The 13,724-nt window shown below is 56.3% G+C and overlaps 6 protein-coding genes across 6 annotated transcripts; 3 read left to right on the forward strand and 3 right to left on the reverse strand.

Moving 5' to 3' along the window:
- Positions 1-446: 446 nt before the first annotated feature.
- CCM_02428 (uncharacterized protein) lies at positions 447-1,010 on the reverse strand (the record flags this gene model as incomplete). The annotated part of the gene is made up of 1 exon (XM_006667580.1): positions 447-1,010. One exon carries the CDS (start codon positions 1,008-1,010, stop codon positions 447-449), a length of 564 nt encoding a protein of 187 aa, XP_006667643.1.
- Positions 1,011-1,715: 705 nt separating this feature from the next.
- On the forward strand, positions 1,716-2,975 carry CCM_02429 (PBSP domain protein; the record flags this gene model as incomplete). The annotated part of the gene is made up of 2 exons (XM_006667581.1): positions 1,716-1,829; positions 2,211-2,975. 2 exons carry the CDS (start codon positions 1,716-1,718, stop codon positions 2,973-2,975), a joined length of 879 nt encoding a protein of 292 aa, XP_006667644.1.
- An 831-nt stretch (positions 2,976-3,806) lies between these two features.
- CCM_02430 (argininosuccinate lyase) lies at positions 3,807-5,547 on the forward strand (the record flags this gene model as incomplete). The annotated part of the gene is made up of 7 exons (XM_006667582.1): positions 3,807-3,867; positions 3,929-4,146; positions 4,199-4,392; positions 4,450-4,855; positions 4,933-5,010; positions 5,101-5,174; positions 5,217-5,547. 7 exons carry the CDS (start codon positions 3,807-3,809, stop codon positions 5,545-5,547), a joined length of 1,362 nt encoding a protein of 453 aa, XP_006667645.1.
- A 594-nt stretch (positions 5,548-6,141) lies between these two features.
- CCM_02431 (uncharacterized protein) lies at positions 6,142-7,254 on the forward strand (the record flags this gene model as incomplete). The annotated part of the gene is made up of 1 exon (XM_006667583.1): positions 6,142-7,254. The coding sequence occupies one exon, from the start codon at positions 6,142-6,144 to the stop codon at positions 7,252-7,254; it is 1,113 nt and encodes a 370-aa protein (XP_006667646.1).
- A 279-nt stretch (positions 7,255-7,533) lies between these two features.
- CCM_02432 (uncharacterized protein) lies at positions 7,534-8,538 on the reverse strand (the record flags this gene model as incomplete). Its single annotated transcript, XM_006667584.1, has 1 exon — positions 7,534-8,538. One exon carries the CDS (start codon positions 8,536-8,538, stop codon positions 7,534-7,536), a length of 1,005 nt encoding a protein of 334 aa, XP_006667647.1.
- A 2,043-nt stretch (positions 8,539-10,581) lies between these two features.
- On the reverse strand, positions 10,582-13,568 carry CCM_02433 (pantothenate transporter, putative; the record flags this gene model as incomplete). The annotated part of the gene is made up of 8 exons (XM_006667585.1): positions 10,582-10,797; positions 10,859-11,059; positions 11,122-11,360; positions 11,421-11,493; positions 11,965-12,614; positions 12,666-12,842; positions 12,900-13,114; positions 13,174-13,568. The coding sequence occupies 8 exons, from the start codon at positions 13,566-13,568 to the stop codon at positions 10,582-10,584; spliced, it is 2,166 nt and encodes a 721-aa protein (XP_006667648.1).
- Between the last annotated feature and the right edge of the window lie 156 nt (positions 13,569-13,724).

A 13,724-nucleotide genomic window follows, 5' to 3' on the forward strand; every position in this document is an offset into this window, starting at 1 on the left:
AAAGAGGGGCAGAAAACACCGCGGGGGGTGTGGAGTGCAGGTACCTAGAAAGTACTACTGGGCGGCCGCCTGGGCGACATCAGTTTTCGTGTTTACCCCGCGTCGCCATGCCAATGCCCGCCTTTGTGTACTTGCCACCATCTGGCGATTTTTAGCGAAGCAATCGACTTCTGCTGTGCTGTGGTAATTCACATCAGCATGTTGATTCAATAACTTGTAAACATAATCAAATATCCTAATTCAATTACACTACTCAAGCGCATGGCCAAAGTCAAATGTGAGCTAGATTAAGCGATTATTGATTAAATACAATACTAAGGTAAGGTAACGACTTCTAAAGGGTCCTTTAACTTGAGCTATCAGTTTATGGGCAGCTTAACATAGCATCTGAAGGCTACGCTTCGAGTTTGACAGCCAAGTCATGCCTCTATTTAAGCACAATCGGTTTAATTGGAAAGCCCGCACTGATCCTGGCAGTCTCCGCATGCGACGCAGCTACCGCTAAAGCCGCAGTCAAAGCAAAGGCCGCCAGAGACCTTGTCGCACGCTGTATATGTCCACGCCGCATTGGTTGTAGATTTGCGGTGCACGCAATAGCCGTTTTCCTCGCGGGGCGCGGCGTCGACCTTGAAGGTCTTGGAGACCATCCAGGGCGACCTCTTGCCGTCCTCGCAGACAAAGGCGGCCTTGTACTCGCCGACGCCGAGCTCCGAGTGCTTGAACTTGATGGTGCGCAGGTCGAAGCCCTGGGTGGGCTCGACGTACTGCCACGTCTTGAAGTCGGCCCAGTACGGGTTGCAGGCGTCGACGGGCCAGACGCCGACCCAGGCCCGGGTGTCGCCGCATCCGGGGCTCGGCGCGAAGTAGTTGATGACGGTCTCGGTGGCGCTCAGCCACTGGCTCAGGATCTCGTTTTGGCTTCCGTCTCCCGCACGGTGCAGGAGAGTCGGCTTGCCGAGAGCCGGCTGCAGGGCGCCCAGAAGAAGGACCGCGGCGTTGGAGAAGTGCATGGTGATGTGAGGAGGAGTTGTGGGCTGCGGCGATGAAGAGTGGTTATGTGCTAGGTTGGTGGCGAGGAGCTGGTATGAAATGATCCGGGATTGCGATTGATGATGATGAGAATTACGAAGGGGATACGAATATCTTTTATATTCTCGGAATGCGGAAATTTTAGTTTCGCCTTGCAAGCTGACGATATATCAGTAAGCCGTTCCCATAGCTTGGTGGACCTATATTCAGCGCACACTAATATCATCGCCTCATTTTGAATTTCCGCAAACTGAAAGAAAGGATGGAGTCTAATTTACTTCCTCGATGGCCAGTAGCTGAAGTGTTGGCCTATTGATTCCTGGTACCACAAGTAGCATAAGCACCAACCTCATCCTATCTTACAGTGACGTAGTTTAACTTGCGCAGATTAATACGTTATTAGTATAATTTGCGGTCAATGTACTAAACTGAAGATTGTGCGTGAAACGCCAATCCAAACAAGTACACTCGATCCTGTGCGTGTTCCTATGCACAGATCCTGACTTGATAAACACAACCTGTCGTCTGAGTCCAGCAAACTCCTAGTTCAGCCACTCAAATACGCAGGGGCGAGAGGAGAATTTTCTTCGGAAACAAATGGCACTGTCCGGACTTGCCGTTTATAATACTGTGAATGCTAACTATGCCAGGGTGGTCTATTTTGACGTCTTGGCGTGTCCATAGCCATGAATCGCGAGCCGCCTTATCCAGAGATAGGCATGAGAAAGTGGTCGCGTGCCGTGTGGGACAAATTGAGCCCCCACGCTAGAACTGCCGGTAAGGCTTTCTTCTCCCGCCTAGTTAGGTAGTTGTTGTCCCGAGTGAGCGGTGCTCTTGCAAGGTGTTGCATGAAGAATCCATCTGCTAGGTATAAGTGTCTAATGAGCGTCCACTTCCACGCGCCTTACTAGTCTTGCATTCGGTTCATCCCATATCGTAGCTACTACTTATTACTAAAAGGAGCTACTAAATAGTGGACACAGAATCGCATAGAATGATGTATTTACTCGTCATCAAACAAAAAACCAAGTCACAATCGGACCGCGTCGGCTCTCCCACCTAGCGTCTCACCCCACCTTTTCGCATCGTACCACATCTTGGCGGCGGACTCTCATCCTCCTCACCCTCACCGGTTACCAGTTGCCAAAACCTCATCTAGAATGGGGTTCGCATCTTCCCAGATTGCCCCCCCGTCGTCCACCATGAGCGCGCCACCGCCCACATCCTCGGCCATCCCCCCTCACCTGCGGCCGCCCGCGCCGGCTGCCTCCCCCGCGCATCACGGCGGCCACCACTTCGCGCTTCCCAAGCTGCGGCTCGAAGTGCGCGACCTCGAGTCCACGGGCGCGCTGCGCGCCCTCGCCGCCCTCAACTTTGGCGAATGCGTGCGCGCCTGCGCCCAGGACGTGCTCCGCCAGCTCTACCAGCACCCCGGCAACGCGCCCTGCCCGCTGCCCACGACGCGCTCCGTCACCCTGATCCTGCGCGACATGGACGGTGTCGCCTACACCGCCGGCACCGAGCTCGACCCCGACCACAAGGAGATTCACCTCTCCACACGGCACATTGACAACCAGAGCCCGGAGCGCATCCGCGACGAGCTCTACGGCGTCGTCACCCACGAGCTCGTCCACTGCTTCCAGTACGACGGCCGGCATACTTGCAAGGGCGGCCTGATTGAGGGCATTGCCGACTGGGTGCGCCTGCGCTGCGGACACGTGCCGCCGCACTGGAAGCCCCGCGCCGAGGGCTGTGGCTGGGACGCCGGGTACGAGACGACGGGCTACTTCCTGGACTGGCTCGAGACGCAGTGCGGCGAGGGAACAGTGCGGCGCATCAACGCAAAGTTGCAGGCGGATAAGTATGAGGAGGAAAAGTTTTGGCCCGAACTGTTTGGCTCGACGATTGATGAGTTGTGGGAGACGTATGCCGCCTCGATTAACTAGGTGAGAATTCGTAAAATGGCATAGCATCTAATAGCATCCAATAAGGGACTGGCGTTTCAGCGGCATCTAGAATGATAAGGATTCATGGGATTGAAACCATCCAGTACTACTTTCTCTACGTCTTTGGTATTCACCATCACCATCCATCTTTTCCCAATTCTCCAAGAACCCTTCATAGAACAAGGCGCCTAGACGCGGATCCAGCGCGCTCGTCGAAGCGCGCACCGAGTGCATGCTCAGTTGCGTTGCACGATGCCCGCGTCCGTCGCCCGGCAGCCCTTCACGCGCTGGACAAGACCGGTCCAATGCTGCCCCCCCCCCCCGCGTCGTTGCGCGCCTGGTAATACAGCTAGACCTTGGCGCCAATCAGCTCCGCCACGCGCATGAGCACCGTGGCCGACACGGCATCGGTGCTGCAGCCGCTGTTGGAATCGTGATAGATGGCGATGCAGGTGTTGAGCGTCGGCATGTGGCCCTCCATGTAGTAGTCGAGAAAGTTGGGATGGCCCACGTGCGAGACGTCGCTGCCGCGGTGCGGACCAGGAACGACAGCGCGTACTCTGCCCGAAGAATCTAACTAGCCCTTATCACGACCCACACTTTATGGCCTTAGGCAACCCGCGCACTTTGGACGTGCACGTGATTCCAGTACAAACCTGTGCTATCTACCCTCAACATTCAACATATTTTTTGACCGTAACTAATTGCTCATACCCTTGATCTTGAGTGCAATCACGCGTCATATGCTCCATTGGTATCATCAATCCCTTTAATTTCATCGGCCGTATAAACTCAAGGAACACAATTGACACCACTCATAAATATTTCAACATGGCCGAGAAAAAGGCGGATGCCCCAGCAGCCGGCATGCTCTGGGGTGGCAGGTTCACAGGTCTATAACTATCCCGGGAAACAAGCTTCGGATGCCAGTATACTAACCTTACGGTTCGCAGGTGCGATTGATCCTCTGATGCATAAGTATAATGCTTCCATCCAGTATGACAAGGCTCTTTTTAAAGAAGATATTCTTGGATCAATTGCTTTTGCCCGGGCCAACTCAAAGGCTGGCATTATCACCGAAGACGAGTTTCAGGCGATTGAGCATGGCTTGCTCCAAGTGATGGAAGAATGGAAGCAGGGAACTTTCACCATCATGCCGAATGACGAGGATGTGAGAGGCCCCTCAATTCACTCGACTTCTCGAGGCTAACAGAATGGACCAGATTCATACGGCAAACGAACGTCGCTTAGGAGAGATCATTGGCAAGGACATTGCCGGTAAGCTGCACACGGGTCGCAGCCGCAACGAGCAAGTTGTCTGTGACATGCGCATGTGGTTACGCGATCGGATTCGCGAAGTCGACGGCCAACTGGTCGCATTCCTCAAGGTCATTATCGCACGTGCCGAGTCTGAAATGTAGGTCTAGCCCGCCTCTGCCCAAAAGCGGCCCCCCCTGCTGACTGACAACCTCAGCGACTACATCATGCCTGGATACACCCACCTCCAGCGTGCCCAGCCTGTCCTATGGGGTCAATGGCTGATGTCACATGCCGCTGCGTTCAAGCAGGATCTCGAGCGGTTGCGCCAAGTTTTTGAAAGAGTCAATTTAAGTCCACTTGGTTGTGGCGCTTTGGCCGGTAATCCATTTGGAATTGATCGATATATGATGGCTGAAGAGCTTGGGTTCAGCGGAATAACCTTGAACTCTATGAACACTTCGGCTGACCGCGATTTCATCATTGAGTTTCTTACTTGGAACTCAATCTTCACCAACCACATCAGCAGGTGGGCTGAGGATCTTATTATTTATGGAACGAGTGAATTTGCCTTCGTGCAGCTGGCCGATTCATATACAACGGGGTCCTCGTTGATGCCTAACGTAAGTCTCCTCAGCTCCACGTAACCTATTGTCATAGGTGAAGTGTCAACGGTGCTAACAAGACCTTCGATCTAAAGAAGAAAAATAGCGACTCGCTTGAACTTTTGCGTGGCAAGTCAGGTCGTGCTTTCGGTCAAATGGCTGGCTTAATGATGGTGAGTTGTCATATTGATGTCCTGGCCAGCTGCCTGGCTTAGGGGTGCTTAAGAACGTATTAAGAATGAACGCTAACTATTCACCTTAAGACTATGAAAGGCCTTCCATATTGTTATGCGAAGGATTCTCAGGAGAGCTGGGAACCTATGCTGGATTCTGTTGAGTTTGTGTTGGATAGTATAGGGATAGCTAATGGGGTCATTAGTACCTTGACGGTGCGTCCAGAGCGGATGAGGGCTGCTCTGGACATGACGATGCTTGCCACTGATGTTGCAGAGTGGCTGGTGAGGAAGGGTGTTCCGTTCAGGGAGGCTCACCACATCTCTGGACGCGTCGTTGCCCTGTCCGAGAACACGGAGGTTTCGATGGACCAGCTAACCCTGAAGCAACTACAAGCCATTGACTCTCGGTTTACAGCAGACATTGCGGCGGCATTTGAATATGAATCGAGTGTCGAGGCGAAATCGGCGCCAGGCGGTACCAGCCGATCAGCCGTGCTGGGGCAGATCCAGGAACTCCGTGCTATTTTAGATTAGTCTTCCATACGCACGCACTTCCATAGAAAGCATCGAATCTAAAACGTGCGTCCAGGTAGAAAGGGCGCCGAGTTGAGCTTATTCCAGTCTAGAGGCACCCTCATTTTGCTCAGGTGAGGCGAGATAATTCTTTGACTGCTTCGTTGAAGCCTTGTGAACCCACAAGGCAGAGACAGTGGGGGTGGCGGCGGGCTGCCTCTGCTAAAAGTATAATAGGGTATAATAGGCCTACCGAGGCAGTTAGTGGGCAGACGGCACAGCCTAGCCAAAAAAAAGGTGGCGAATGATGAGGCGCCTGCGACAAGGCATACGCAATCATCCTTCTTGGCCACTTGGCCGTCTTGAACCATCATTTCCAAGTGCAGCCGAACGAGGCTGTTCTTTCGCATCTCCTTCATATCCTTCATCTCCTTCGTCTGCCCTTGAACGCAGAATCCCCGATATTCTCTTCCTTTGTCTTCCTAGCACCTCCATTCCTACCTAGGCATCACGCCACGAGAAGACGCTACACCCAGCACCCTGCTGGACCCCCCGCCTGCACGTCCCCGCAAGCACATCTCCAGAGGCACCACAGTCGGCCGCCCATCGACGACGATGCCTGCCAACCACATTATCCTCGCCTCGGGCGCCGTCGTTGCCGTCTCGGCCGTCGTCGCCGCCGCCATCGCCATCTACGAGTCCCCCGAGGTGCGTCGCTACACCGACGACGTCCGCCGCCGCATCGCCATTGCCCTGCAGTCCCTCGGCGACGGCATCAACCCGCCCCTCCGCGAGCCCCGGTATAACAGGCCCGAAGACGCCGAGGGCTTCCTCGAGTCGCGCCGCGGCGCCGGCGCCGAGCCGGGCGTCGACGCTGACGATGCCACCCGTCGCAGCCAGCGCGAGGAGCTCATGTACTGGAACGCCGTCCGCCTGCGCAAGCAGCTCGAGGACGGGCTCGCCAGGCACGCCGCGCAACAAGGCGATGCTGCACCGACCCCGGCCGCCATCGAGGACCGCCCGCGACCGGATCGGGGCACCTCGTTTGATGACTTTCTGAAGCCGGCACACAGCGAGGAGACGGGCGCGTTTGTCGTCAGTGGTGTGCAGGCAAACGAGGGTACGGGCCAGCTCCGCCACCGCGCCCGTGGCTTCTCCGCCGCTGCCGTGTACTCGAACCCGTTTGGGGACGAGCACCATATCGATCCGCAGGAACTCGGCGACATGGGCCTCGGAACCGGCCGCCTGATGCAGGAAAGCCACAGCGACATTTATAGCGCCACCACGCGCGAAGAGGACCGCCAGACAGAGACAACCGCCACCGTCGAGGCCTCGTCGCCCTCGCTCATCGACTTTGGCACCGAGACGGTGCCGCATCCCGCGGCTGCGCAGAGGGACCTCCAGCAGCAGGTTTCTGCCGGCCACGTCCCGGAGGAGGCCTATTCGTCGATACAGGCGTGGGCGCGCGACTCGGGCTTCTACTCCCCGCTGCCCGTCACGCCGCTCGGACCCGTCTCCGAGGCCGAAGTGCTGAGCGACGGCGAGCTTACCCCGACTGACTCCGTGTCCATTATCGGCTCGGGCGAGGACGTTGCTCACGTGGGCGCGAGTGGCATGCCGTTTGATGTCCTGAGCGAGACGGACGGCATGCTGACGCCTGCGCATAGTTGGTCCGAGGTGGGTAGCCAGGTGAGCGAGAACGAGTACGCACAAGCCCACCACGCATAATGTCCAGGTCCTCCAAATGTACGTTTTTCAGGTCCAGTGTGTTTGTCTAGTTGTCTGTTTTAAAGCCCCCCCCCGGTGGCCGGCGTTGGTGGAAATCATTGCAGCGATATGCTGCCTACTGTCGAAGTCGACCTTTCAATACAACATCATTTCTTTACCGCCAGATGAGTCAATATACATTGCTCGTGTGATTCTCGATTGAATGCGAATCATATCTCTACCCCCAACAAAACAACATACATTGCTCGTGTGATTCTCTACCGAATATACAGAAAGTCTCTACATTTTCTTGCTCTTGAGGTATTCATAATCCGGCAAATAACTCTCCGTCAAGCGCACCATGTAGTCGCCCACCTCGGCCCCATACAGCTCGCGCCAGCTCGCATACTTGGCTTCCAGCTGCAGCCAGCGCGCGCTCTTGGACCTGTCCACGCCCGTCGACTCCCATATGCCCTGCACGTAGCTCTTGTGGATGGGCGCGAGGCCGTCGGTCGACTGGGCGTCCCAGCTCTCGAGCACCTGCGCGGGGTCCATGCCGACGACGCGCGCGAGCCGGTGCACCGCGTCCCCCTCGAGCACATCGTCGGCGTCGAGTACGAGGGGCACCCCCCGCTCCCCCGGCCGCCCATCGCCGCCTGCCGCCGCCGCGGCGTACCAGTCATACAGCTGCCGCGCGAGGCCGAGCCCGTGCGCACGCGCGCGCGTCGTCTGCGCCGTGTTGGGCGGCGTGCCCGCGCGCGTCTCGGTGCGCCACCACGAGTCGACCATGAGCGCCGGGTGGCGGACCAAAAACACGGGCACAAACGAGAGCAGGTACTTGTCGGTCAGCATCGTCGGGTTGGTCTGCGGCGGGGCCGCCGCCTCGGAGAGGGTGAGCTCGGCGGCGTACGCGCCGCTCTTGGTGGCCTCGTACAGGCTCGACGGCGCCCAGACCTGCGCGCAGTGGCTCTTGAGGAACAAGGCGTTGCCCTGGATATATCTTGTTAGAATTGGGGGGGCAGGGAGGGAAAGGGGGAAGGGTACGTTTTGGTGGGCAGTCGCCCGCGCGGCCTCCATCGCGGCAAAGCTCGCGCGCAGCTGCCGCACGTACTCGGCGCGCGCGGCGGGCGCCGCCGAGGCGGACACGGACGGGCTAAAGTGCTCGAGCGCGTAGAGGTAGGCCGCGTGCAGGTGGTAGCCCGACGCCTCCCAGCCGCGCTGCTGCGAGAGCAGCTTGACGAGCAGGTTGGACAGCGTTCGGGGACAGCTGAGGAAGAAGACGTCGGCGGGACGGGGCTTGGTCATGATGTGTATGCATGCGTGTGTGTGAAGAAGTTGGGTATGAGTTTTTGTATGCTGCTCAAGGTTGGCCCATGGAGTAGAGAGAATCTTTTTATTTTCGTCGATGCGAGTTTACGTGGCACATGTCCAACACACGGCGGGAAACGCCCGCTTTCCTATATTCCTGAACCGCACCCGTTCTCGGGATCCTCCACCCGCGTTGGGGTTTCCCAAGTTTCATGGTTCGTGTCGCTGGGCCGATCCTCTGCCGGCTGGGGACTCGGGCATATCGAGTTGTCCGGAGTGCGAATACGTTGGGGACATATGGCACTGACCTTCGGCCTGTCGGCCGACGCGCGATGTGCCGTGGTCGTATTAATATATGCTATCCCTGTCAGAATTTTGGGGCCATCTATTATTATCGTCTTCATATAGAGACTGCAGGATGGGTATATACAGCGTAGTGTACTCTATTTTAGTAATTCAGGGCTCATAGTTAACATCAGTGTCGGAATATGCAGGTGAAGGTCGCCGTGTGCGTCCTGCAATGCTGGGCTGTCTGAATGAATACGGTTGCTTCCTGTTTGTTGTCTCCGTGACTGTTGCAAAGATTGCTCGCGGTGGCTGCCAACTCTGCCTCACTGCTCTAGCGACGAATGTCTCCTGCTGCTGTTGAGCCACTTCGTTGCATTTCTTCACCCAGTTGCTTCTTGCATGAGGGGTCCACCGGCACAGTCCGAATCTTTTTCAAAAAAATTGATTTCAAAATTAAACATTCAGAAGGACAACCCGCTTACGGTCGGCCGAGCTGAAACCCTGTGGGAGAACTCCATACAACGATCGAAAGCTTACTCAACGGACCCCAGGGCCTCCCCGATGAACACCACAACACAGCCCTATTGAACCTTGAAGTTGGCAGTTGTAATATGCCCCCAGAAACGACGAGTTATAAACTTACACACTAAAGAGGCGGACCACAAATGCAATTGTTCGTCACCTGGAGTTTGTCAGGCCATGAGAATGCCGGTGGAAAGCAGAACCGATGTCTTCCCCGGTTGGGAACTTACACCTTCACATTTGCCCCAGTTCAATCCTTTACTGATGCAAGAAATCCCGCAGAGAATGCTCTAGAGGTGCGAAACGTATCAGCGCCGTCCCAAGAATGAAGCTCCGTAATGGAAGCAGGTGGTAGAAGTACGCCAGGGAGAAGAAGGCAGAGATCGTCTCGCTTTGTGATTTGTACACTTGTCGGACTGGCCAATGCGGCCCTGACAAATGCGGTGTGTAGGAGGGCGTCTTCATTTTATCGACAAGGTGCTCGAGGCAAAGCTCAATGTGAGGGAGAAAGAGGTATGAACGGTGAGCCCAGATAATGAAGACTGTGTGATGTTCTCAGAATTCAGTAAGATCGTTGTGGTAGTCTGTTCGAGGATATTTGGAAGGAGTGTCCCAGGGTGAACAGAGGTATATATAAGTATTGGTTATAATCACAGCAGCAACATACATTATCTGTAGAATAGGCACCATGGACACCATCCTTCTCAAGGTGTCTCGGCTCCGGCATCGCGCCGTCATATTCGAGTCTTGCCGGGCGCCGCATCGGCAGTGATAAGCCCCGCACTCCTGTATGGCATCGCGCCTCAGTCTCCGTCCTGTCTCGTTGTATCTGTCCATTTTGATGAAGATCATGTTCGATCGTGCTTGCGCCTTCGTGAAGGTACCAACAGTGTCATATATCTGTTCACTCCTCTCGCCTCGTCGTGTGTCATGCGACACTGCCTGCTACTCAGCTTGTCAGCCACGGCGGTTTATGCCCCGGAGCAGGCGTTATCACGCTATGCAGTGACTCTTCATATGTCGGCTTGATGGAAGAGGAAAGAGGTTGACTAGTCACGAGGGAGACCCATATGGGGCGCGTCTACCGCGTTATGCGAACTAATTTACGAATGTACCCCTTGTCGCAGCTGTCAAAAACACTCGATTATTAGTATCTACATCAATTGCGATGTTGTGTGATACCGCCTGTTCAGCAACCGTCCCGATGCGTACTGTCAATCCATGACTTGCTCAAGCCTGCGCCTTGAGCTTCTCCAGACGCGCCCTCGTCCCCGCAACGACCCTTTCCTCGTCCCAGATGCCCGTGACACTAGGGTGCTCAATGACCTTGGACGCCCACTTGTAGAAGTTGGGCGTCTTGGTCGGAAGGTCCTTGATGAGGCTGTCCGTGACGACGCCGTGCTTGGGCAGGGCAAAGAGTCTCAGCAAGAAGGATCCGGTGAGGACCTAGCATCAAGTCAGAATGAAAACCGTACGCTTTGATTTCTCAGATGGAAAATGTACACACCTCGGCTAGGGTGAGGGTCTTGCTCCCGCCAAAGTACGGAGCCGCGTCGGCCAGCAGCGGCTCAACCTCTTTGGCGAGCTGCTTGACAAACTCGGCGGCGGCCTCTTCGGCCTCGGCGTCCGTCTTGGCGAACGCGACCTTTGTGCTCAAGCTGTTGACCTTTGTAAAGTAGGCGTCGACGAAAAAGTTGATGCGTGCGCGCTGCCATCCGTGTGAGCCGGCCTGGGGAGGACGACAAGTGACAAGGAAGGGAGGGGTCTTACCTGGAGCGCCGCCTCTGGCGTGCCTGCCGTCGGGACGAGGTGCGAAGGGTGCGCGTCGGCGAGGAACTGGGCGACGACGGCAGACTCGGTGACAATGTGGCCGTTGTAGGACAGGCTGGGGACGAGGCCGCGCGGGTTAATGGCCAGGTACTCGGCGGTGCGCGGGACGGAGAGGTCAATGATTTCCTCTTCAAAGGGGATGCCCAGCTCGGCGAGAGCGATGTGAGCACGGTGAGCCCCTCAAGGTGGTATTTTATTAGTTGCTGGTGGTGAGTGATGGGTGGCCGGGGTTGACTTACAAGGGCAGGCGTGGTTGGTGTAGAGCTTGATGGTAGCAGCCATTGGGTTGTCGTGTTCCAAGTTTTTCGAAAACTGCCAGAGAGTTGGTAAAGAATGGAAACGAGTATCCTAGTTCTGTATTCTGGCACAGGATTAATAGATGAATCCGGCGATTTGAATTCCGCCATGACCCCGGGCCGTGATGCGGGGTTTGGTTTGTAATACAACAAATGATGCCATCGACGATGAGGATGGAGTGCGTACTAGGAGATAGGGCGGCAAGTGGCCTTGAAACGCAGCCAATAAAGACAACTCCGCACAGAGTACGGGATCGACAGCCACTTTGCGGGAAACAAACATGTTTGTCATCGGGCTCTGACAATCGGCTTCAACATGATGGCGTCCTACGGACTAGTCCGCTGCAGAAACTCCGCCATTAAATCCGACTGCCGTGCTGCCGAAAATCGTTGGTGAATGAACACTTTTATTTTGCACTGTTATGGTGAGGCTGATTTGCCATGCGACTTTTGAAGAGATGCGCTCTATAATGCGCACTTGTCATACAGCCTTAGCCGTAGCAGCCTCCGCCCGCCCGACACCGGCACTCTCGACACTCGCCGCCGCCGAGCCGCGCAGAACCGGCTCGCCCTCGTCCCCCTCACACGCGCGGCCAATCCTGCCGGCCGCGCGATCGCGCCTCTCCAGGTACGCAATGAGCAGGACCAGGGGGATGAGCAGCGCGCCCGTGATCGCGCTTGCAACATAGCCCTTTTGGTAGTTTGGCGCGTCGGTGACGGGGAAGAAGAGCAGCGGCCACCACGTGACAAAGGCAAAGTCAAACGAGTTCATCCAGCCCGTCGTGATGGCGCGTAGCTGGAAGTCGTGCGCCGTGACGTCCGTCATCCACGAGTACCAGAGCGCCTGGGGCGCGTAGTTGGTGCCGAGCAGGTAAAAGGCGAAGAACATGGCGCCGTCGTTGGCGGGGTTGGCAATGAGGATGGCGCTGCCGACGATGAAAGTAACGCCGATGACGAGGGACGGCTGCCAGCGGGACTGGATCCGGTCGGACCAGGCTGCGTAGAGGACAGTGCTGACAATGGCGCAGGCGTAGATGCCAGTAGGATAGTTGTTCTGCTGAATAACCGTGTATCCGCGCGACTTCATCCAGAGCTGGGGGACGTTGTTGCGCACGGCCTGGATGGCGAGCGAGTATACTACAGGCAAGTCAGTACCGCGTTGCTTCGTTGCAGCCCCGGGGCTCGTACACATGAAAATAAAGGGCAGCAGATAAAACTGCCACGAGAGCAAGACTCGTCGAAAGACACCGAGGTCCCAGTCCTGCTTCTTCATCTGGCCAAGCCGGTCAATGGCCAGCTGCTTCTCCGTCTCGGTCAGAAACCAAGCAGCCTTGTGAGACGGCAGATCGGGAATAATGACCCAGCCTATTGATCAGTTAGATGGGCATGCTTGATGTTCTGCCCGAGTGAGGCGAGTCTCACCAAAGAGAACGACGGGGAGGGTCATGATGGAGACGATGATGAAGAGCCATCTCCAGGCGGGCAGGCTGCCGCGACCGTCAAGCGACGCCAGCAGACCGGCCTGGATCCAGGCGCCCGTCATGCTGCCGAGGTGGCCAAAGACGCAAAAGATGGCAGTGCGCGTGCCGAGCTCGGATCGTTTGTACCAGCTTCCGTAGATGAAATGAGCGCCGACACTAGGACGGCACCGTTAGACAGGAACCGCGCTCATCGCAAAGACCGGACGGCGGCTTACTAGCAGACGGCGGCAAAGGCGCCTTCAAAACCAAACAGGATAAAGAGCTGGTAGACGTGCGAGGTGCGGTACGTGACCAGCGTCAGCACGTTCCACACGACATTGCAGGCGACGAAGACGCATTTCGGGCGCAGCAGCGTCAGCGCGCTCGTGGCGGGGATCTGGAAGACGGCATAGGCGACCAGGTACACCGTGTTCATGTAGTTGAAGTCGTTGCCGCGGAAGTGCAAGTCGCGGCCCATGCCGCTAATGTACGCGCTGCCGTAGCTGGCCTGGTTGACGCCAAAGAGGAACCAGACGAGGGCAAAGTAGGGCAGCAGGGTGAAGTCGAGCTTGATGACGAGGCGGCGTTCGGCCGAGGGGGGGCCCCAAAGGGCGCGCTTGACGGGCTCCATGAGAGTTGCGGGAGAGGAAAGAAAAGAGGGTGAGGGGGTGACGGTCGGGGATTATGAGAGTGAGATGGGTGTATGACGAGATCCGGGGCCGGGTCTATTTCGGTGTCTTGAGGAGCATTTTCTAGAATTAAAATAAAAGTAAGATATAAAAGAAGT

This window comes from Cordyceps militaris (genome assembly GCF_000225605.1).
Source record: "Cordyceps militaris CM01 unplaced genomic scaffold CCM_S00002, whole genome shotgun sequence".
NCBI classification, from domain to species: domain Eukaryota; kingdom Fungi; phylum Ascomycota; class Sordariomycetes; order Hypocreales; family Cordycipitaceae; genus Cordyceps; species Cordyceps militaris.